We start from the raw sequence: 26,657 nt of genomic DNA, 5'->3' as shown, positions 1-26,657 counted from the left end.
TCAGAGATTACAAAGAGAAACATAGCCAGGACTTGTGATCTCGCCAGAAAGATGTCCAGGCATCGAGTAATTGTCTCTGGCCCCCTGCCTGCGAGAGGCAATGATGAGAGATATAGCAGATTAGTCTCGCTTAACAAGTGGTTGGCTAGCTACTGTAGGCAGCAGGGACTAACGTTTATTGATAACTGGCCCTCTTTCTGGGGCAAACCAGGCTTGCTGATGAGAGACGGCCTTCACCCTAACCAGGAAGGCGCCATCATCCTGTCTAGAAACATAGACTACTATTTAAGTCTCACTTGACTGACTACACTAGAGCAAGCCTGGTCACAGGCAATTACAATGTCTGTTAGTCCGGGTGAGGAGTCAGTTAAGCTAGAACTAGCCAGCGCCAGGCTGGATAATCCATGTACGCATAGCAATTCTCTTAGAATAATACACAATTAACATAATGTTTTTTCTGTTGTGTCTGTGTCAGAGGTGGACATGCATTCTACTGAGGTGGCAAATTATGATATGTCCAGTCTATTGCAGCACCAAGCAAACAATCGGAAAATTCCCGTCATATCAATTCCTAGATATGGTCGAAACTATTTAAAGTGCACTACGCATAATAAACGCAACATTGTTAATATTGCCACTACGGATAATCTTAACAAAAACTCGTCAAAACAGCCCAATACCTATAATATGGGCTTTTTAAACATAAGATCATTGTCTCCCAAGGCGTTATTGGTTAATGAGGTCATTAGAGACAACAATCTTAACGTCATTGGTCTTAGCGAAACCTGGCTCAAACCGGACGAATTTTTTGCGCTCAATGAGGCATCTCCTCCTAACTATACGAATGCGCATGTTGCCCGCCCTCTTAAAAGGGGAGGGGGTGTCGCACTAATATACAATGAAAATTTCAACCTTACCCCTAACCTAAATAATAAATATAAATCGTTTGAGGTGCTTACTATGAGGTCTGTCACACCGCTACCTCTCGACCTGGCTGTTATCTACCGCCCCCCTGGGCCCTATTCGGACTTTATCAGTGAATTCTCAGAGTTCGTTGCTGATCTAGTGACGCACGCCGACAATATAATCATAATGGGGGACTTTAATATCCATATGAATACCCCATCGGACCCTCAGTGCGTGGCGCTCCAAACCATAATTGATAGCTGTGGTCTTACACAAATAATACATGAACCCACGCATCGCAACGGTAATACAATAGATCTAGTGCTTGTCAGGGGTGTCACCACCTCCAAAGTTATGATACTTCCATATACTAAAGTAATGTCCGATCATTACCTTATAAAATTTGAAGTTTTGACTCTTTGTCAACAAGCTAATAATAATAATAACTGCTATAGCGGCCGCAACATTAATGCTGCCACAACGATGACTCTTGCTGACCTACTGCCTTCGGTAATAGCACCATTCCCAAATTATGTCGGCTCTATTGATAAACTCACTAACAACTTTGACGATGCCTTGCGCGAAATTATTGATAGTATAGCACCGCTAAAGCAAAAAAGGGCCCCTAAAAGGCGCACCCCATGGTTTACAGAAGAAATTAGAGCTCATAAATTATCATGTAGAAAACTGGAACGCAAATGGCGCGCGACTAAACTTGAGGTTTTCCATCAAGCATGGAGTGATAGTTTAATAACTTATAAACGCATGCTTACCTTAGCTAAAGCTAAATACTACTCAAATCTCATCCGCCTCAACAAAAACGATCCTAAATTTCTGTTTAGTACAGTAGCATCGCTAACCCAACAAGGGACTCCTCCCAGTAGCTCCACCCACTCGGCAGATGATTTTATGAATTTCTTTAATAAGAAAATTGAAGTCATTAGAAAGGAGATTAAAGACAACGCATCCCAGCTACAACTGGGCTCTATTAACACAAATACGACTGTATATACGACGGACACTGCCCTCCAAAATAGTCTCTCTATTTTTGATGAAATAACATTAGAGGAATTATTACAGCGTGTAAGTGGGATAAAACAAACAACATGTTTACTTGACCCACTTCCTGGGAAACTTATCAAGGAACTGTTTGTATTATTAGGTCCATCAGTGTTAAATATTATAAACTTATCACTTTCCTCCGGCACTGTTCCCCTAGCATTCAAAAAAGCGGTTATTCATCCTCTGCTCAAAAGACCTAACCTCGATCCTGACCTCATGGTAAACTACCGACCGGTCTCCCACCTTCCGTTTATTTCCAAAATTCTCGAAAAAACTGTTGCACAGCAGCTAAATGAACACTTAGTGACTAACAATCTCTGTGAACCTTTTCAATCCGGTTTCAGGGCAAATCACTCTACGGAGACAGCCCTCGCAAAAATGACTAATGATCTATTGCTAACGATGGATTCTGATGCGTCATCTGTGTTGCTGCTTCTTGATCTTAGCGCCGCTTTCGATACCGTCGATCATAATATTTTATTAGAGCGTATCAAAACACGTATTGGTATGTCAGACTTAGCCTTGTCTTGGTTTAACTCTTATCTTACTGACAGGATGCAGTGCGTCTCCCATAACAATGTGACCTCGGACTATGTCAAGGTAACGTGCGGAGTTCCCCAGGGTTCGGTTCTTGGCCCTGCACTCTTTAGTATTTACATGCTGCCGCTAGGTGACATCATACGCAAGTACGGTGTTAGCTTTCACTGTTATGCTGATGACACCCAACTCTACATGCCCCTAAAGCTGACCAACACGCCGGACTGTAGTCAGCTGGAGGCGTGTCTTAATGAAATTAAACAATGGATGTCCGCTAACTTTTTGCAACTCAACGCTAAGAAAACGGAAATGCTGATTATCGGTCCTGCTCAACACCAACATCTATTTAATAATACCACCTTAACATTTGACAACCAAACAATTAAACAAGGAGACTCGGTAAAGAATCTGGGTATTATCTTCGACCCAACTCTCTCGTTTGAGTCACACATTAAGAGTGTTACTAAAACGGCCTTCTTTCATCTCCGTAATATCGCTAAAATTCGTTCCATCTTGTCCACTAGCGACGCTGAGATCATTATTCATGCGTTCGTTACGTCTCGTCTCGATTACTGTAACGTATTATTTTCGGGCCTCCCTATGTCTAGCATTAAAAGATTACAGTTGGTACAAAATGCGGCTGCAAGGCTTTTGACAAAAACAAGAAAGTTTGATCATATTACGCCTATACTGGCTCACCTGCACTGGCTTCCTGTGCACTTAAGATGCGACTTTAAGGTTTTACTACTTACGTATAAAATATTACACGGTTTAGCTCCAGCCTATCTCGCCGATTGTATTGTACCATATGTCCCGACAAGAAATCTGCGTTCAAAGAACTCCGGCTTATTAGTGATTCCCAGAGCCAAAAAAAAGTCTGCGGGCTATAGAGCGTTTTCTATTCGGGCTCCAGTACTCTGGAATGCCCTCCCGGTAACAGTTAGAGATGCTACCTCAGTAGAAGCATTTAAGTCCCATCTTAAAACTCATTTGTATAATCTAGCCTTTAAATAGACCCCCCCTTTTTTAGACCAGTTGATCTGCCGTTTCTTTTCTTCTCTCCTCTTCTCCCCTGTCCCTTGCGAGGGGGAGTTGCATAGGTCCGGTGGCCATGGATGAAGTGCTGGCTGTCCAGAGTCGGGACCCCGGGTGGACCACTAGCCTGTGCATCGGTTGGGGACATCTCTGCGCTGCTGACCCGTCTCCGCTCGGGATGGTTTCCTGTTGGCCCCGCTGTGGACTGGACTCCCGCTGATGTGTTGGATCCACTGTGGACTGGACTTTCACAATATTATGTCAGACCCACTCGACATCCGTTGCTTTCGGTCTCCCCTAGAGGGGGGGGGGGGGGTTACCCACATATGCGGTCCTCTCCAAGGTTTCTCATAGTCATTCACCGACGTCCCACTGGGGTGAGTTTTTCCTTGCCCGTATGTGGGCTCTGTACCGAGGATGTCGTTGTGGCTTGTACAGCCCTTTGAGACACTTGTGATTTAGGGCTATATAAATAAACATTGATTGATTGAGATTACACACACACACACACACACACTAATTAGCACATGGACACATGAATCAGATTACACACACACACACACACACACACACACTAATTAGCACATGGACACATGAATCAGATTACACACACACACACACACTAATTAGCACATGGACACATGAATCAGATTACACACACACACACACACACTAATTAGCACATGGACACATGATTCAGATTACACACACACACACACACTAATTAGCACATGGACACATGAATCAGATTACACACACACACACACTAATTAGCACATGGACACATGAATCAGATTACACACACACACACACTAATTAGCACATGGACACATGAATCAGATTACACACACACACACACTAATTAGCACATGGACACATGAATCAGATTACACACACACACACACTAATTAGCACATGGACACATGAATCAGATTACACACACACACACACTAATTAGCACATGGACACATGAATCAGATTACACACACACACACAACGATTTGAGAAAGCATTCTCCATTCCAAATCACTACTTTTACTGGGTGTCACTTCTCTGATCTGACCCAGCACATATTTAGTTCTCTGATCCAGCACATATTTAGTTCTCTGATCCAGCACATATTTAGTTCTCTGACCCAGCACATATTTAGTTCTCTGATCCAGCACGTCATCAACAGCTGTGATACTTTTCCACGTTACTTCAAATCAAAACTGCTTTGTTGAATACAATTCTACCCAAACATTTAATCAAATCAAATTCAAAATAAGTACTTTTGTAAAGTATGTGTGTACAGTAGATATAGATCATCTACACCAGGGGTCACCAACGCGGTGCCCGCGGGCACCAGGTAGCCCGTAAGGACCAGATGAGTAGCCCGCCGGCCTGTTCTAAAAATAGCTCAAATAGCAGCACTTACCAGTGAGCTGCCTCTATTTTTTAAATGTTATTTATTTACTAGCAAGCTGGTCTCGCTTTGCCCGACATTTTTAATTCTAAGAGAGACAAAACTCAAATAGAATTTGAAAATCCAAGAAAATATTTTAAAGACTTGGTCTTCACTTGTTTATTTATTTATTAGCAAGCTGGTCTCGCTTTGCCCGACATTTTTAATTCTAAGAGAGACAAAACTCAAATAGAATTTGAAAATCCAAGAAAATATTTTAAAGACTTGGTCTTCACTTGTTTATTTATTTACTAGCAAGCTGGTCTCGCTTTGCCCGACATTTTTAATTCTAAGAGAGACAAAACTCAAATAGAATTTGAAAATCCAAGAAAATATTTTAAAGACTTGGTCTTCACTTGTTTATTTATTTACTAGCAAGCTGGTCTCGCTTTGCCCGACATTTTAATTCTAAGAGAGACAAAACTCAAATAGAATTTGAAAATCCAAGAAAATATTTTAAAGACTTGGTCTTCACTTGTTTATTTATTTACTAGCAAGCTGGTCTCGCTTTGCCCGACATTTTTAATTCTAAGAGAGACAAAACTCAAATAGAATTTGAAAATCCAAGAAAATATTTTAAAGACTTGGTCTTCACTTGTTTATTTATTTATTAGCAAGCTGGTCTCGCTTTGCCCGACATTTTTAATTCTAAGAGAGACAAAACTCAAATAGAATTTGAAAATCCAAGAAAATATTTTAAAGACTTGGTCTTCACTTGTTTATTTATTTACTAGCAAGCTGGTCTCGCTTTGCCCGACATTTTTAATTCTAAGAGAGACAAAACTCAAATAGAATTTGAAAATCCAAGAAAATATTTGAAAAACTTGGTCTTCACTTGTTTAAATAAATTCATACATTTTTTTACTTTGCTTCTTATAACTTTCAGAAAGACAATTTTAGAGACAAAATACAACCTTAAAAATGATTTTAGGATTTTTAAACATATATACCTTTTTACCTGTTAAATTCCTTCCTGACAATTTAAATCAATGTTCAAGTAAAAAAACAATTTTTATTGTAAAGAATAATGAATAAATTTTAATTTAATCCTTCATTTTAGCTTCTGTTTTTTCGACGAAGAATATTTGTGAAATATTTCTTCAAACTTATTATGATTAAAATTCAAAAAAAATATTCTGGCAAATCTAGAAAATCTCTAGAATTTCTTTTTAGTCTTTTGAATTTCTTTTAAAAATTTTGTTCTGGAAAATCTAGGAGAAATAATGATTTGTCTTTGTTAGAAATATAGCTTGGTCCAATTTGTTATATATTCTAACAAAGTGCGGATTGTATTTTAACCTATTTAAAACATGTCATCAAAATTCTAAAATTAATTTTAATCAGGAAAAAATTACTAATGATGTTCCATAAATTATTTTTTTAATTTTTTCAAAAAGATTCGAATTAGCTAGTTTTTCTTTTCTTTTTTTCCGGTTGAATTTTGAATTTTAAAGAGTCGAAATTGAAGATAAACTATGTTTCAAAATTTAATTGTCTTTTTTTTCCCGTGTTTTCTCCTCTTTTAAACCGTTCAATTAAGTGTAAATATCATTAATTATTAATAATAACATAGAGTTAAAGGTAAATTGAGCAAATTGGCTATTTCTGGCAATTTATTTAAGTGTGTATCAAACTGGTAGCCCTTCGCATTAATCAGTACCCAAGAAGTAGCTCTTGCTTTCAAAAAGGTTGGTGACCCCTGGTGTACATCAACATGAGGAAAAGGACAAATAATTAAATAAAAAATAAATTAAAATCGATTGTTTGGATCATTTTTTTTAATCGTTACATATTCCAAAATAGATTTTTCCTGGCACTGCGCGTGTACCTAATAAAGTGGCCAATCATTTTTTACACCCCTCCACCCCACACACACACACACACACACACACACACACACACACACCCACACTCACACACACACACACACACACACACACCTTCATGCAGTGTCAGCATTGGAGGCTTTGTGCGGGCACAATGGGCGCGCTTGTTTTCGTTAACACCGAGAGACCATGTGACCCGTCCCGGAGAATAAGAGAGCCAGCGAGAGAAAGACATTTGTTTGCAACTTTGGAGCCTGAACACACACACACACACACACACACACACACACACACACACACACACACACACACACACACACACACACACACACACACACACACACACACACACACACACACACACACACACACACACACACACACACACACACACACACACACACACACACACACACACACACACACACACACGCATGCACACACTCGTTGTGTATGTAAAGTGAGTTGCAGACAAAAAAAGCCTTTAAAAAAAAAAACCAACTCCAAACAAGAAAAAGTGATGTGTTGGTTAGAACAGGAAGTTGCATCATCACCTTGTTGTTGTGTTACCAGAACAAACAACGTCACACACCAGCGTGTTAAAATAAAAGCGACTGAGAGAGGGAAAAAGTCGTCACCCAAAAACACTTTGAGGCCAACAACACCACTTCATAACTTCACCACTTCATAATCACCCGTTCATCGCACACCTTTGTGTCCCGACGCACAATAATCCCTTCAAAGCTCAGCTAGAGAGAGACATTAAGAGGCATGGGGTCAGACTGGAACCTTCCGTCACACACACACACACACACGCACACACACACACGCACGCACACGCACGCACGCACGCACGCACACGCACACACACACACACACACACACACACACACACACACACACACACACACACACACACACACACACACATGTCTTGCCTACTTTGTGTGGACCCACGTTTGGTTAGTGGGTTGTGAGGGCCCCCCTTTCCACTATAGCTAGAATGATGAAAAAATATACATCTAGCCCTAGATGGGAGTAGAGAGTTGCAACTAGGGATGTCCGATAATGGCTTTTTGCCGATATCCAATATTCCGATATTGTCCAACTCTTTAATTACCGATACCGATATCAACCGATACCGATATCAACTGATATATGCAGTCGTGGAATTAACACATTATTATTAGGGATGTCCGATAATGGCTTTTTGCCGATATCCAATATTCCGATATTGTCCAACTCTTTAATTACCGATACCGATATCAACCGATACCGATATCAACTGATATATGCAGTCGTGGAATTAACACATTATTATTAGGGATGTCCGATAATGGCTTTTTGCCGATATTCCGATATTGTCCAACTCTTTAATTACAGATACCGATATCAACCGATACCGATATCAACCGATATATGCAGTCGTGGAATTAACACATTATTATTAGGGATGTCCGATAATGGCTTTTTGCCGATATTCCGATATTGTCCAACTCTTTAATTACCGATACCGATATCAACCGATACCGATATCAACCGATATATGCAGTCGTGGAATTAACACATTATTATTAGGGATGTCCGATAATGGCTTTTTGCCAATATTCCGATATTGTCCAACTCTTTAATTACCGATACCGATATCAACCGATACCGATATCAACCGATATATGCAGTCGTGGAATTAACACATTATTATTAGGGATGTCCAATAATGGCTTTTTGCCGATATTCCGATATTGTCCAACTCTTTAATTACCGATACCGATATCAACCGATACCGATATCAACCGATATATGCAGTCGTGGAATTAACACATTATTATTAGGGATGTCCGATAATGGCTTTTTGCCGATATCCGATATTCCGATATTGTCCAACTCTTTAATTACCGATACCGATATCAACCGATACTGATATCAACCGATATATGCAGTCGTGGAATTAACACATTATTATTAGGGATGTCCGATGATGGCTTTTTGCCGATATCCAATATTCCGATATTGTCCAACTCTTTAATTACCGATACCGATACCGATATCAACTGATATATGCAGTCGTGGAATTAACACGTTATTATGCCTAATTTGGACAACCAGGTATGGTGAAGATTAGGTACTTTTTAAAAAAATTAATAAAATAAGATAAATAAATTAAAAAAAAATTCTTGAATAAAAAAGAAAGTAAAACAATATAAAAACAGTTACATAGAAACTAGTAATGAATGAAAATGAGTAAAATGAAGTGTTAAAGGTTAGTACTATTAGTGGAGCAGCAGCACCCACAATCATGTGTGCTTACGGACTGTATCCCTTGCAGACTGTATTGATATATATTGATATATAATGTAGGAAGCAGATACAACCCTTTTGTGTGAATGAGTGTAAATGGGGGAGGGAGGTTTTTTGGGGTTGGTGTACTAATTGTAAGTGTATCTTGTGTTTTTTATGTGGATTTAATAAAAAAAACAAAAACAACAACAACAACAACAACAAAAAACAATACCGATAATTAAAAAAACGATACCGATAATTTCCGATATTACATTTTAAAGCATTTATCGGACATCCCTAGTTGCAACCTCACTTCAGAATGCAAAACACACAAAGTAAAAATTTTTTTTTACTTTTGTAGTTGTGAGGACCAGGCAAATGTCCCCTCACAAGTTAAAAGATCCTCACAGAAAGGTGATTTATCAAGTGTATGTCCACACAAGGATGGTGAGACAAGTGCACACACACACACACACACACACACACACACACACACACACACACACACACACACACACACACACACACACACACACACACACACACACACACCATCCGACGGCAATAAAAAAAAAATTCTGGAAAAACAAGTTGAAATCTGCTGAAGAGTTGAAAAACTCTTAGAATAAACAAAGCACAAGCCAGCTCCACTTCTCTTCCTGCCAACCTTATATGGGCGTGGTTGCTCCCAGCCAATCAGGGACGACGTGGTGTTAACAGTGATGTCGTCATAATTACTCCATATATTTGCTAATACTCGAAAGGACAATATGGTGATGAGAGCGATGCCTATTTTCACCGACTCACCCGTAAGGCCTTTGGATGAACGCAGGGTGAATCTGCGGGACTCCGAAAGTGAAACCTGGCAAAGATGAAGAGAAAAAGCATCCGTGAAGACGACAAAGTAAGATTTGGGATGACACAAACATTTTCAACGAGGACTTTTATCAAGCGACTTTGTTAAATCTGCTGAGGTCGCCGCTAAACGCATTTGAGCTCGTACCTCGGACTCGGACCACGGCCCCGTGTCACTTTGGACTGTGTGCACACGCATACGATTATGAATATGAACATGAATGAATGAATGAATGAGGCACCTGGCTGCATGACGCGGGGCTTGGCTCCCAAGTAGGCCAGGTTGACGTTTGCCTTGCGGCCGTCGATGATGGGGTTAGGATCCTTGCAGGCTCGCTCGGCACACGAGCGCTCAGCCATGGTCACCTGATCACAAGATGGAGGCGGGATGATGTCACTTCCTGTCTCGCCCTAACACACTGGCCGATGAACCAATGAACGGACCAGTGAAGTGTGTGAAGGAATGAATGAACGATGTATACTGTACGATCGAACAAAGTATGAATGACCTGTATTAATGCATGAATGAGGTGTATAAATAAATCAAATACTGTACATGAATGAATGAATGAATGATGTGAATTAATGAATGAATTAGGTGTATAAATAAATCAAATACTGTACATGAATGAATGAATGAATGACGTGAATTAATGAATGAATTAGGTGTATAAATAAATCAAATACTGTACATGAATGAATGAATGAATGATGTGAATTAATGAATGAATTAGGTGTATAAATAAATCAAATACTGTACATGAATGAATGAATGAATGACGTGAATTAATGAATGAATTAGGTGTATAAATAAATCAAATACTGTACATGAATGAATGAATGAATGACGTGAATTAATGAATGAATTAGGTGTATAAATAAATCAAATACTGTACATGAATGAATGAATGAATGAATGACGTGAATGAATGAATGAATTAGGTGTATAAATAAATCAAATACTGTACATGAATGAATGAATGAATGACGTGAATTAATGAATGAATTAGGCGTATGAATAAATCAAATGTATGAATGCAAGATATGTATGACTATTATGACTAAAGTGAATGAATGAACTGTATTAATGCATGAATGAGGTGTATAAATAAATCAAATACTGTACATGAATGAATGAATGACGTGAATTAATGAATGAATTAGGCGTATGAATAAATCAAATGTATGAATGGATGATATGTATGACTATTATGACGTGTATAAATGAATGAATTAGGTGTATAAATAAATCAAATACTGTACAAGAATGAATGAATGAATGAATGAATGAATGAATGACGTGAATTAATGAATGAATTAGGTGTATGAATAAATCAAATGTATGAATGGATGATATGTATGACTATTATGACTAAAGTGAATGAATGACGTGTATAAATGAATGAATTAGGTGTATAAATAAATCAAATACTGTACATGAATGAATGAATGAATGACGTGAATTATGAATTAATTAGGTGTATAAATAAATCAAATATTGTACATGAATGAATGAATGAATGACGTGAATTAATGAATGAATTAGGTGTATAAATAAATCAAATACTGTACATGTATGAATGAATGACGTGAATGAATGAATGAATTAGGTGTATAAATAAATCAAATACTGTACATGAATGAATGACGTGAATTAATGAATGAATTAGGTGTGTAAATAAATCAAATACTGTACATGAATGAATGAATGAATGACGTGAATTAATGAATGAATTAGGTGTATAAATAAATCAAATACTGTACATGAATGAATGAATGAATGACGTGAATTAATGAATGAATTAGGTGTATAAATAAATCAAATACTGTACATGAATGAATGAATGAATGACGTGAATGAATGAATGAATTAGGTGTATAAATAAATCAAATACTGTACATGAATGAATGAATGAATGACGTGAATTAATGAATGAATTAGGCGTGTGAATAAATCAAATGTATGAATGCAAGATATGTATGACTATTATGACTAAAGTGAAGGAATGACGTGTATAAATGAATGAATTAGGTGTATAAATAAATCAAATACTGTACATGAATGATGAATGAATGACGTGAATTAATGAATGAATTAGGTGTATGAATAAATCAAATGTATGAATGGATGATATGTATGACTATTATGACTAAAGTGAATGAATGACGTGTATAAATTAATGAATTAGGTGTATAAATAAATCAAATACTGTACATGAATGAATGAATGAATGACGTGAATTAATGAATGAATTAGGCGTATGAATAAATCAAATGTATGAATGGATGATATGTATGACTATTATGACCAAAGTGAATGAATGACGTGTATAAATGAATGAATTAGGTGTATAAATCAATCAAATAATGTACATGAATGAATGAATGAATGAATGATGTGTATTAATGAATGAATTAGACGTATGAATAAATCAAATGTATGAATGGATGATATGTATGACTATTATGACTAAAGTGAATGAATGACGTGTATAAATGAATGAATTAGGTGTATAAATGAATCAAATACTGTACATGAATGAATGAATGAATGAATGACGTGAATTAATTAATTAATTAGGTGTATGAATAAATCAAATGTATGAATGGATGATATGTATGACTATTATGACTAAAGTGAATGAATGACGTGTATAAATGAATGAATTAGGTGTATAAATAAGTCAAATACTGTACATGAATGAATGCATGAATGACGTGAATTAATGAATGAATTAGGCGTATGAATAAATCAAATGTATGAATGGATGATATGTATGACTATTATGACTAAAGTGAAGGAATGACGTGTATAAATGAATGAATTAGGTGTATAAATAAATCAAATACTGTACATGAATGAATGAATGAATGACGTGAATTAATGAATGAATTAGGCGTATGAATAAATCAAATGTATGAATGGATGATATGTATGACTATTATGACTAAAGTGAAGGAATGACGTGTATAAATGAATGAATTAGGTGTATAAATAAATCAAATACTGTACATGAATGAATGACGTGAATTAATGAATGAATTAGGCGTATGAATAAATCAAATATATGAATGGATGATATGTATGACTATTATGACTAAAGTGAATGAATGACGTGTATAAATGAATGAATTAGGTGTATAAATAAGTCAAATACTGTACATGAATGAATGCATGAATGACGTGAATTAATGAATGAATTAGACGTATGAATAAATCAAATGTATGAATGGATGATATGTATGACTATTATGACTAAAGTGAAGGAATGACGTGTATAAATGAATGAATTAGGTGTATAAATGAATCAAATACTGTACATGAATGAATGAATGAATGACGTGAATTAATGAATTAATTAGGTGTATGAATAAATCAAATGTATGAATGGATGATATGTATGACTATTATAACTAAAGTGAATGAATGACGTGTATAAATGCATGAATGAGGTGTATAAATAAATCAAATACTGTACATGAATGAATGAATGAATGAATGACGTGAATTAATGAATGAATTAGGCGTATGAATAAATCAAATGTATGAATGGATGATATGTATGACTATTATGACTAAAGTGAATGAATGATGTGTATAAATGAATGAATTAGGTGTATAAATAAATCAAATACTGTACATGAATGAATGAATGAAGTGTATAACTGAATTAAATGCTGTACATGAATAAATGAATAGATGACGTGGCTTAATAAATGAATTAGGCGTATGAATGAATCAAATACTGTACATGAATGAATGAATGAATGACGTGTATTAATGAATGAATTAGGCGTATGAATAAATCAAATATATGAATGGATGATATGTATGTCTAATATGACTAAAGTGAATGAATGATGTGTATAAATAAATGAATGAAGTGTATAACTGTATTAAATACTGTACATGAATAAATGAATGGATGACGTGTATTAATGAATGAATTAGGCGTATGAATAAATCAAATATATGAATGGATGATATGTCTGACTATTATGACTGAAGTGAATGAATGACGTGTATAAATGAATGAATGAAGTGTATAACTGAATTAAATGCTGTATATGAATGAATGAATGAATGAATGAATGATGTGTATTAATGAATGAATTAGACGTATGAATAAATCAAATATATGAATGGATGATATGTATGACTATTATGACTAAAGTGAATGAATGACGTGTATAAATGAATGAATTAGGTGTATAAATAAATCAAATACTGTACATGAATGAATGACGTGAATTAATGAATGAATTAGGCGTATGAATAAATCAAATGTATGAATGGATGATATGTATGACTATTATGACTAAAGTGAATGAATGACGTGTATAAATGAATGAATTAGGTGTATAAATAAATCAAATACTGTACATGAATGAATGAATGAATGAATGATGTGTATTAATGAATGAATTAGACGTATGAATAAATCAAATATATGAATGGATGATGTGTATGACTAATATGACTAAAGTGAATGAATGACGTGTATAAATGAATGAATGAAGTGTATAACTGAATTAAATGCTGTATATGAATAAATGAATGGATGACGTGTCTTAATAAATGAATTAGGTGTATGAATGAATCAAATACGGCACATGAATAAATGAATGGATGATGTGTATTAATGAATGATTTAGGCGTATGAATAAATCCAATATATGAATGGATGATATGTATGACTAAAGTGCATGCATAAATGAATGACATGTGTAAATGAATGGATTATGTAGATGAATAAATACATGATGTGTATAAATAAGTTAAATACCGTATATGAATAAACGACGTGTATGAATAAGTGAATTAGGTAAATAAATAACGTGTATGACTGAATTAAATATTGTATATGGATGAATGACGCATATAAATGAATGAATAAATCAAATATATGAATGTATGATATGTATGAATAAATGAATAAATGACGTGTATAAATGAATGAATCAAGAGTATGAATAAATCAAATATATGAATGAATGATATGTATAAATGAATGAATAAATGATTGACTTGTATAAATGAATGTATTAAGTGTATGACTGAATTAAATACTGTATATGAATGAATGACGCGTATGAATGAATGAAGTGTATGAATAAATCAAATATATGAATGAATGATATGCATGAATGAAGTGAATGAATAAATGAATGATGTGTATAAATGAATTATTTAAGTGTTTGACTGAATTAAATACTGTATATGAATACATGATGTGTATGAATGAATGAATTAAATACTGTATATAAAAATGACTTGTAGGAATGAATGAATGAATGACATGCAAGAATAAATGAATGAAGTGATTGAATACATGTAAATAAATTCGGTGTATGACTGAATTAAATACTGTATATGAATAAATGACCCGTATAAATGAATGAATTAAATGCAAGCGGAAGAAAATGGATGGACCGATGGATGAATCAAATAGATGAATGAATAATATGCATTAATAAATGAATGAAGTGAATGAATAAATTAATGATGTGTATGAATGAATGAATTAAGTGTATGACTGAATTAAATACTGTATATGAATACATGCGTATGAATGAATGAATTAAGTGTATGAATAAATCAAATATATGAATAAATGAATGATATGCATGAATGAATGAATGAAGTGAATTTATTAATGTAAATAAATTAAGTGTATGACTGAGTTAAATACTGTATATGAATAAATGACGTGTATAAATGAATGAATTAAGTGTATGAATAAATCAAATAAATGAATACATGATATGAATGAATGAAGTGAATGAATAAATGAATGATGTGTATAAATGAATGAATTAAGTGCATGACTGAATTAAATACGGTATATAAAAATGCCTCGTATGAATGAATGAATTAAGTGTATGAATAAATCAAGTGTATGAACAGATACATGAATAGTGTGAATGAATATATGACTGAATGAATGAAATGTATGAATAAACAAATTGTATATAAGTATGCATGAATGATGTGCATGTATGAATGAATGGATGAATGAAGTGAATGCATGACATGTATAAATTAATGAATTAAGTGTATGACTGAATTAAATACTGTAATTGAATAAATGATGCCTATGAATGAATAAATTAAATGTATGAATAAATCAAGTGTATGAACAGATACATGAATATTGTGAATGAATATATGAGTGAATGAATGAAGGGTATGAATAAAAAAATTGTATGCAAGTATGAATAAATAAAGTTCACAAATATTTGAATAAAGTGTATGAAAAAAACAATTAAGTGTATGTATGGATAAAGAAAGTGTGTGAAGGGATTAATGAAGTACATCTATGAATGAATGAATAAAGTGTATGAAGGAATGACGTGAAGGAATGAATAAAGTGAATTATGAATAAAGGGTATTAATGAAGAAAGTGTAAGGAAAAAGTGAATAAAATGCATGAATGAATGACTAAAATGTATGAATAAATATTAGATTGAAATGAATAAAGTGTATGGATGACTAAATTCTATGAATTAATGAATTAAGGATCTGACTGACTGACATGTATAATACATGAATGGTATTCATGAATGTATGACTGAATGAATAAGAAGTATGAATAAATAAATTGTATGAATGAATATATGAGTGAATGAATAAGAAGTATGAATAATACATTGTATGAATGAATGTATGACTGAATGAATGAGAGGTACGAATATACTGTATGAATGTATGACTGAATGAATGAGAGGTATGAATAGATAAATTGTATGAATGAATATATTACTGAATGAATAAGAAGTATGAATAATAAATTGTATGAATGAATGTATGAATGAATGAATGAGAGGTATGAATATATTGTATGAATAAAATAAAATAAAATAAAATAAACATTGAATATATGACTGAATGAATGAGAGGTATGAATAAATAAATTGTATGAATGAATGTATGACTGAATGAATAAGAAGTATGAATAATAAATTGTAGAATGAATGTATGAATGAATGTATGACTGAATGAATAAGAAGTATAAATAAAAACATTTATGAATGAATGCATGACTGAATGAATGAGAGGTATGAAAAAATATATGGTTTAAATGAATGTATGACTGAATGAATAAGAAGTATGAATAATAAATTGTATGAATGAATGTATGACCGAATGAATGAGAGGTATGAATATATTGTATGAATATATTACTGAATGAATAAGAGGTATGAATAAATAAATTGTATGAATGACTGTATGACTGAATGAATAACAAGTATGAATAATAAATTGTAGAATGAATGTATGACTGAATTAATAAGAAGTATGAATAATAAATTGTAGAATGAATGTATGACTGAATGAATAAGAAGTATGAATAAATAAATAGTATGAGTGAATGTATGACTGAATGAATAAGAGGTATGAATAAATACATTGTATGAATGAATATATGACTGAATGAATGAGAGGTATGAATAAATAAATTGCATGAATGAATATATGACTGAATGAATGAGAGGTATAAATAATAAATGGTATGACTGAATGAATGAGAGGTATGAATAAATAAATTGTATGAATGAATATGTGACTGAATGAATAAGAAGTATGAATAATAAATTGTATGAATGAATATACGACTGAATGAATAAGAAATATGAATAATAAATGGTATGAATGAATGTATGACTGAATGAATGCGAGGTATGAATAATAAATGGTATGACTGAAATGAATGAGAGGTATGAATAAATAAATTGTATGAATGAATGTATGACTGAATGAATACGAAGTATGAATAACGAATTGTAGAATGAACGTATGACTGAATGAAAAAGAAGTATGAATGAATGTATGACTGAATGAATGGGAGGAGTGAATTTATTGCACGAATATATGACTGAATGAATGAGAGGTATGAATAAATACATTGTATGACTGAATGAATACGAAGTATGAATAACGAATTGTAGAATGAATGTATGACTGAATGAAAAAGAAGTATGAATGAATGTATGACCGAATGAATGAGAGGAATGAATTTATTGCACGAACATATGACTGAATGAATGAGAGTTATGAATAAATACATTGTATGACTGAATGAATACGAAGTATGAATAACGAATTGTAGAATGAACATATGACTGAATGAATAAGAAGTATGAATGAATGTATGACTGAATGAATGAGAGGAGTGAATTTATTGCACGAATATATGACTGAATGAATGAGAGGTATGAAAGAATGTATGACTGAATGAATACGAAGTATGAATAACGAATTGTAGAATGAATGTATGACTGAATGAAAAAGAAGTATGAATGAATGTATGACCGAATGAATGAGAGGAATGAATTTATTGCACGAATATATGACTGAATGAATGAGAGGTATGAATAAATACATTGTATGAAAGAATGTATGACTGAATGAATACGAAGTATGAATAACGAATTGTAGAATGAATGTATGACTGAATGAAAAAGAAGTATGAATGAATGTATGACCGAATGAATGAGAGGAATGAATTTATTGCACGAATATATGACTGAATGAATGAGAGGTATGAATAAATACATTGTATGACTGAATGAATACGAAGTATGAATAACGAATTGTAGAATGAACATATGACTGAATGAAAAAGAAGTATGAATGAATGTATGACCAAATGAATGAGAGGAATGAATTTATTGCACGAATATATGACTGAATGAATGAGAGGTATGAATAAATACATTGTATGACTGACTGAATACGAAGTATGAATAACGAATTGTAGAATGAACGTATGACTGAATGAATAAGAAGTATGAATGAATGTATGACTGAATGAATGGGAGGAGTGAATTTATTGCACGAATATATGACTGAATGAATGAGAGGTATGAATAAATACATTGTATGACTGAATGAATACGAAGTATGAATAACGAATTGTAGAATGAATGTATGACTGAATGAAAAAGAAGTATGAATGAATGTATGACTGAATGAATGAGAGGAATGAATTTATTGCACGAATATATGACTGAATGAATGAGAGGTATGAATAAATACATTGTATGACTGAATGAATACGAAGTATGAATAACGAATTGTAGAATGAACGTATGACTGAATGAAAAAGAAGTATGAATGAATGTATGACCGAATGAATGAGAGGAATGAATTTATTGCACGAATATATGACTGAATGAATGAGAGGTATGAATAAATACATTGTATGAAAGAATGTATGACTGAATGAATACGAAGTATGAATAACGAATTGTAGAATGAATGTATGACTGAATGAAAAAGAAGTATGAATGAATGTATGACCGAATGAATGAGAGGAATGAATTTATTGCACGAATATATGACTGAATGAATGAGAGGCATGAATAAATAAATTGTATGAATGAATGTATGACTGAATGAATACGAAGTATGAATAACGAATTGTAGAATGAACGTATGACTGAATGAATAAGAAGTATGAATGAATGTATGACTGAATGAATGAGAGGAGTGAATTTATTGCACGAATATATGACTGAATGAATGAGAGGTATGAAAGAATGTATGACTGAATGAATACGAAGTATGAATAACGAATTGTAGAATGAATGTATGACTGAATGAAAAAGAAGTATGAATGAATGTATGACCGAATGAATGAGAGGAATGAATTTATTGCACGAATATATGACTGAATGAATGAGAGGTATGAATAAATAGATTGTATGACTGAATGAATACGAAGTATGAATAACGAATTGTAGAATGAACGTATGACTGAATGAAAAGGAAGTATGAATGAATGTATGACCGAATGAATGAGAGGAATGAATTTATTGCACGAATATATGACTGAATGAATGAGAGGTATGAATAAATACATTGTATGACTGAATGAATGAGATGTATACATAAATATATGATATGAATGAATGAAAGAGGGTATGACAGAATGAAGATGAGCTCCTATGTTACATGAATGATCGTGTGTTGGAAGAAGTCCAGTAAATATAATTATTATTATTATTATTATTAATATTCTTCTTCTTATTATTATTCTTGTAGGAACACGTAGAAGCAACTTCGTCAGATTGTTTACAAACAAACGACGACAGAACTTGCAAGAGCAAATCAAAAATGTTTCGGCACAACTTTGTGAAAATCCTTTCGGAGTCTGGAGAAAGTCCGATAGAACTTTCATTTTCACTTTCACTTTCATTTTCATTTTCATGACTAGTGACTGACGAGCTCGTTAGCGGCAGATGAAGATGATGAAGATGAAGATTCATAGAAGCCAACATTTGATGCGAGAATGTGCGACAGAATGGATCCAGCGTGAGTGAGGTGAGCGAGTGAGTGAGTGAGTGAGTGAGTGAGTGAGTGAGTGAGTGAGTGAGTGAGTGAGTGAGTGAGTGAGTGAGTGAGTGAGTGAATGAGTCCCTACTCACAAATCCGTATCCTCGGGACTTCCCGGTCTGGCGGTCGGTGATGACCACGGCCTCCTCGATCTCCCCGAACACCTCGAAGTACTTCCGGAGGCTGGAGTCCGTGGTGTGGTAGGGCAGACCCCCCACGAAGATCTTGGTGTACGTGGTGTCCTTCTGCGTGCTGTGCATCTTAGATGACGTCACGGGAGCGTCTGCTGTGGACTTCTTCTTCTTCTTCTTCTTCGTCCAGTCAACACCATCAGGACTCGGCGGCCCTCCTCGCTTCCTCTGCCGGCCCAAAGAGAACCGACGCGCTCGCTCCCGAGTTCTGCCTCCAAACCACGCCCCCTCCCCCCACGTGGTCCACTTCGGACCCGCTCGACGTCCATCACTCTTCGTGGATTCGTCACGTCAGGTGCACGTGGACCATCATCACGAACAAATATGCGTCGATTCAACACAAAATGGAAGCGGATTTTTTTTTTTTTTTTTTTTACAATATCGAACATTTCGTCCACAGACTGGGGCAGGTGTACCTAATGCAGTGGCCATGGCGGGCGTGTACTCGAACAGACACAAAAGTGTTCGAATGCAGAAAACGTTTCGGATTTCACGCACATTCCAACGCACGGGGGTCGAGTCGACGTCGAGAGGAGTCCGGCCAGAGGTCAAAGGTCGCTGGAAACTAAACAAAAAGTCCGCAAACGTCGGCGTTCTCGTAATGAAATGACAAAAAACAGCGACACCCAGTGGTGGTTATGGCAAACGACGCGCCAGATAGAGATGAACAACTTGGTGACCTTCTGCACTAAAAATGGCAAACAGCGACGTTTAGTGGTCGTTGTGACGAATGACACGGGAAAGAGACTGATAACTTTGTCAGCGTGGAAGTTGCAATTTATAAATAAAGGTGTATAAAATTATTTAAAAAAAAAAAACTTTGTCAGCGTGATTGATTGATTGATTCTTGTATTAGTAGATTGCACAGTGAAGTACATATTCCGTACAATTGACCACTAAATGGTAACACCCCAATAAGTTTTTCCACTTGTTTAAGTCCACGCTCGTCTTTTTTAAATTTAGTACGAAGGTTTTTGGTTTTTTTTTTATATAAACAACTGTAACATCGAAATGCTTGTCAATATTATTATATTGACAAAACACTTTCTACATAAATGTGGATTTATGAAAGTGAAACCTTTATTTCCTAATTGGCTTAATGGTTTACAATTATCAATCGAATCTTGGAGGATGATTTAGAGTACAAAAGGCCTTAAATTGATATATTTGTTAAAAACATTTGAAGTGATTTTTGTCTTTGTCATATTTTTTTATTATTATTATTGAGTATATTTAATACTATATCTGTATTTGCTTTTGTTTTCTTTCCTTGGTGTTGAAAGTGCCTTGACTTTTGTGTGAATTATAAACGTGTGTTTGTTGTTCAATTAAAATACAAATAAAAAACTAAAAAAAACATCAGTACGAAAGTGATCAACATGTCATTCGTCACAACGACCACTGAACGTCGCTGTTTGTCATTTTTAGCCAAGCTACTCGGGAGGACGCCAAATTGCTCAGGTTTTTGTTTCTTTCTTTCTTTTTATTGAACAATGCACATATCACGAAAATATATTCGGAATGTACACAAAAACCAAGGCACTTTTAAAAAAAAAAAATCTCAACAATTTCAAACATCCACATCAGGTTGAGCAAATACTGCCTTTCGCAAAAATATGGAAGGAAAGAAAACTAAAGCGAATACAAATAGAATATAAAATCATAACAATAAATAATACTAAAAAAAAAAAAAGGGATAAAATACAAAAATTCAAACCGACAAAAAAGGCTAATCAAAATCAATTTAAGGGCTTTTTATTTTTATTTTTAATCATTTTCCAAGATTTTTTAAAACTCAGGTTTTACTTTCATAAATGGACATTAATGTAGAAATGTTTTAGTTTGGAGCACAATAATGTTGACAAACATTTCTATGCTACCATCTTTTATAAAAAATGCCACATTTGACGTCAACGTGCTCGCTCCTTTCTCTACTTTTCATTGCGTACGATCGATACCGGAAGACGACGTCACTTCCGCTGTAGAAAGTGATACTTGACGTTTTTTTGTCAATAGTTTATTACTTATTCGATTAAAAAAAATAGTTTACATCGCAGTAAAAGAGAATAAAAATATAAATAAAATATGAACATCAGAAGTATAATCGTCACAATTATAAACACTTTTATCTTCTGTCATTGCAAAAATGGACACACGGGGGCGCCACTGACTACCATCGCGTCATTTTTTCCCCTAAATATATATTTTTAAACGAGGCGCTTAAAAATCTGGGCCTAACAAAAAGTGTAAATACATTTTAAAAATATGGATTTATTTGCCATTTTTAGGCTGCTGGTTTCTAAATAATGTATTGTTAAATGAATGTAATATTTTGTATGACATTGTTTTTCAATTAAAGATAACAACAAAAAAAGGAAACAGTGAACGAACATTATTGCCGCGGGACATGTTGACAGGAAGTGACGTAGTCTTCACGCATGCGTGGCCGGTCGGGTAGAGAAAATCCTTCTTACTAGAGTTAACTTCCTTCCGTGTAGGCTGGCTGGGCTAAATGTGGCAAACAGCGACGTTTAGTGGCCATTAGGACACATGACATGCCACACACACACATATTGATCACCTTCATATTCAATTAAGACACACATATTGATCACCTTCATATTCAATTAAGACACACATATTGATCACCTTCATATTCAATTAAGACACACATATTGATCACCTTATATTCAATTAAGACACACATATTGATCACCTTCATATTCAATTAAGACAGATAGAAGCTAACAAGTTAACTTCCTCTCGCGTAGCTTGGCTAAGAATGTCAAACAGCGCCGTTCAGTGGTCATTGTGACACATTACAAGCCACACGGATATTGATCATCTTTTTTATTTTTAGATTTTTTTGAATTTTATAAACTTTTATTTGTAAATTGCAACATTTGCAAACAATTGAGAAATAATAATAATCACAATAAGTACAAAACAGCACCAGGGGGTTGTAAACTCAAAGTAACTAAAATAGAATGCAATATATATATATATATATATATATATATATATATATATATATATATATATATATATATATATATATATATATATATATATATATATATATATATATATATATATGGGGGAGGGTGTATATTGTAGTGTCCCGGAAGAGTTAGTGCTGCAAGGGGTTCTGGGTATTTGTTTTGTTGTGTTTATGTTGTGTTACGGTGCGGATGTTCTCCCGAAATGTGTTTGTCATTCTTGTTTGGTGTGGGTTCACATATTTGTAACAGTGTTAAACTTGTTTATACGGCCACCCTCAGTGTGACCTGTATGGCTGTTGACCAAGTATGCCTTGCATTCGCTAGTGTGTGTGAAAAGCCGTAGATATATTATGTGACTGGGCCGGCACGCAAAGGCAGTGCGAAATGTCTGGACTCTAATCCCCCTGGACTCTAATATTCCTGGACTCTAATCCTGCTAGACTCTAATCCTGCTGGACTGTAATCCTCCTGGACTGTAATCCCCCTGGACTGTAATCCCGCTGGACTGTAATCCCCCTGGACTCTAATCTTCCTGGACTCTAATCCTGCTAGACTCTAATCCTGCTGGACTGTAATCCTCCTGGACTCTAATCCACCTGGACTGTAATCCCCCTGGACTCTAATCTTCCTGGACTCTAATCCTGCTAGACTCTAATCCTGCTGGACTGTAATCCCGCTGGACTGTAATCCTCCTGGACTCTAATCCACCTGGACTGTAATCCCCCTGGACTCTAATCTTCCTGGACTCTAATCCTGCTAGACTGTAATCCTGCTAGACTGTAATCCTGTTGGACTGTAATCCTCCTGGACTGTAATCCCCCTGGACTCTAATCCTCCTGGACTCTAATCCTCCTGGACTCTAATCCACCTGGACTGTAATCCCCCTGACTCTAATCTTCCTGGACTCTAATCTTCCTGGACTCTAATCCTGCTAGACTGTAATCCTGCTGGACTGTAATCCTCCTGGACTGTAATCCCGCTGGAGTCTAATCCTGCTGGACTCTAATCCCCCTGGACTCTAATCCTCCTGGACTCTAATCCACCTGGACTGTAATCCCCCTGGACTGTAATCCCCCTGGACTCTAATCTTCCTGGACTCTAATCCTGCTAGACTCTAATCCTGCTGGACTGTAATCCTCCTGGACTCTAATCCCCCTGGACTCTAATCCCGCTGGAGTATAATCCTCCTGGACTCTAATCCCCCTGGACTCTAATCCCGCTGGAGTATAATCCTGCTGGACTCTAATCCCCCTGGACTGTAATCCTCCTGGTCCTCCTGGACTGTAATCCCCCTGGACTCTAATCTTCCTGGACTCTAATCCTGCTAGACTCTAATCCTCCTGGACTCTAATCCCGCTGGAGTCTAATCCTGCTGGACTCTAATCCCCCTGGACTGTAATCCTCCTGGTCCTCCTGGACTCTAATCCTTCTGGACTGTAATCCCCCTGGACTCTAATCTTCCTGGACTCTAATCCTGCTAGACTCTAATCCTGCTGGACTGTAATCCTCCTGGACTGTAATCCCCCTGGACTCTAATCCCGCTGGAGTCTAATCCTGCTGGACTCTAATCCCCCTGGACTGTAATCCTCCTGGTCCTCCTGGACTCTAATCCTTCTGGACTGTAATCCTCCTGGACTCTAATCCTCCTGGACTGTAATTCTCCTGGACTGTAATCCCCCTGGACTCTAATCCTCCTGGTCCTCCTGGACTGTAATCCTCCTGGACTGTAATCCTGCTGGACTACTCACCTGAGCAGCCAGCTTCTCCTCCCAGCTGTGACCTTTGACCTTGAGGGGCTCCAGCCTGGCAGGTCTGACCTTGTCATCCATCTAACACACACGTGTAACATCATCTTATTTTGAAAAACATATTCTACTTCCTGTGCAAGTACTCACCATGGTGCCTGCAGCCTGCCTGGGGATGACTCCCTCCCTCTGCAGCGCCTCCAGCAGGTGGGAGGAGGTAAGGCGCGCCTGCTGCAGGTGGGAGGAGGTAAGGCGCGCCTGCTGCAGGTGGGAGGAGGTAAGGCGCGCCTGCTGCAGGAGGCCCCCTGCTGGCAGCTCTCCAGGTAACTGACTTCCTGTTTGGTGCTGGGAGGGGCGGGCCGGGACGGTTGTCATGGCAACAGCACACGGCTGCGTCGACACATCCATCAATGAATAATAAAAAGTTAACATGCTAATTTACATTTTTTTTCAGCAAGTTTATTACTTATTTTACCATTTCTGATCATTGCTGGCTTCTAATCAATACTTTTGAGGATAATAATAATTATTATTATCTGCTTTCATTCCAGTTTGTCCTCGTGGTGTTAGTCAGGAAGTAGTCTTTGCCATGAAATTATGTCTGTTGGTGAGTCCTACAAAGTGTTTGTACTCTAAGTCAGTGGTCCCCAACCACCGGGCCGCGGCCCGGTACCGGTCCGTGGGCCGATTGGTACCGGGCCGCACAAGAAAAAAAATAAAATAAAAAAAAATATATATATTTTTTAAATTAAATCAACATAAAAAAAACAATATATCAATATAGATCAATAGAGTCTGCAGGGATACAGTCCGTAAGCACACATGATTGTATTTCTTTATTAAAAAAAATAAATTAATAAAAAATAAAAAAATAAAAATGGCATATGCAATGTAAATTAGCATCGAGCTAACACTTTGAAAAGTGGAGACAAGATTTTAAGCGTTTTATATCAGGCATGAAAAATGACAACATTACTTTGTGACAGTCTGCTATGAATACGCTTGTTTACCCGCCGAGTGCTTGAGCCAACGTGCGCCTTGATTGTAGTTTTAACATATTTGGAGGTGTTGAAATCGCCATGTAAAACCGCTAATGCTAATCAGTAGCATGCTTATGGCATATGCAGTGTAAATTAGCATCGAGCTAACACTTTGAAAAGTGGAGACAAGATTTTAAGCGTTTTATATCAGGCATGAAAAATGACAAAATTTTGTGACAGTCTGCTACGAATACGCTTGTTTACCCACCGAGTGCTTGAGCCAACGTGCGCCTTAATTGTAGTTTTAACATATTTGGAGGTGTTGAAATCGTCATGTAAAACCGCTAATGCTAATCAGTAGCGTGTCTATGGCATATGCAATGTAAATTAGCATCCAGCTCACACATTTTGAAGAGTGGAGACTTAACGTTTAAGTGCTTTCCATCAATCAAAGT

General features: G+C 35.6%; 1 protein-coding gene across 1 annotated transcript in view; it reads right to left on the bottom strand.

The window, feature by feature from the left end:
• The window catches only part of LOC133650034 (RNA-binding protein 24), a 32,937-nt gene extending 12,270 nt beyond the window's left edge, over positions 1-20,667 (bottom strand). The window contains exons 1-3 of the mRNA XM_062046791.1: positions 20,377-20,667; positions 10,188-10,311; positions 9,898-9,952 (exon numbers count right to left, since the gene is read on the bottom strand). Of these exons, the coding sequence (XP_061902775.1) occupies positions 9,898-9,952; positions 10,188-10,311; positions 20,377-20,544 (347 nt within the window). The 5' untranslated portion in view covers positions 20,545-20,667. The remainder of the gene's footprint in view (positions 1-9,897; positions 9,953-10,187; positions 10,312-20,376) is intronic.
• Positions 20,668-26,657: the final 5,990 nt, after the last annotated feature.

The sequence above is a fragment of the Entelurus aequoreus genome, linkage group LG05 (genome assembly GCF_033978785.1).
Source record: "Entelurus aequoreus isolate RoL-2023_Sb linkage group LG05, RoL_Eaeq_v1.1, whole genome shotgun sequence".
Classification (NCBI taxonomy): domain Eukaryota; kingdom Metazoa; phylum Chordata; class Actinopteri; order Syngnathiformes; family Syngnathidae; genus Entelurus; species Entelurus aequoreus.
This window is presented reverse-complemented; position numbering and strand designations above follow the sequence as displayed.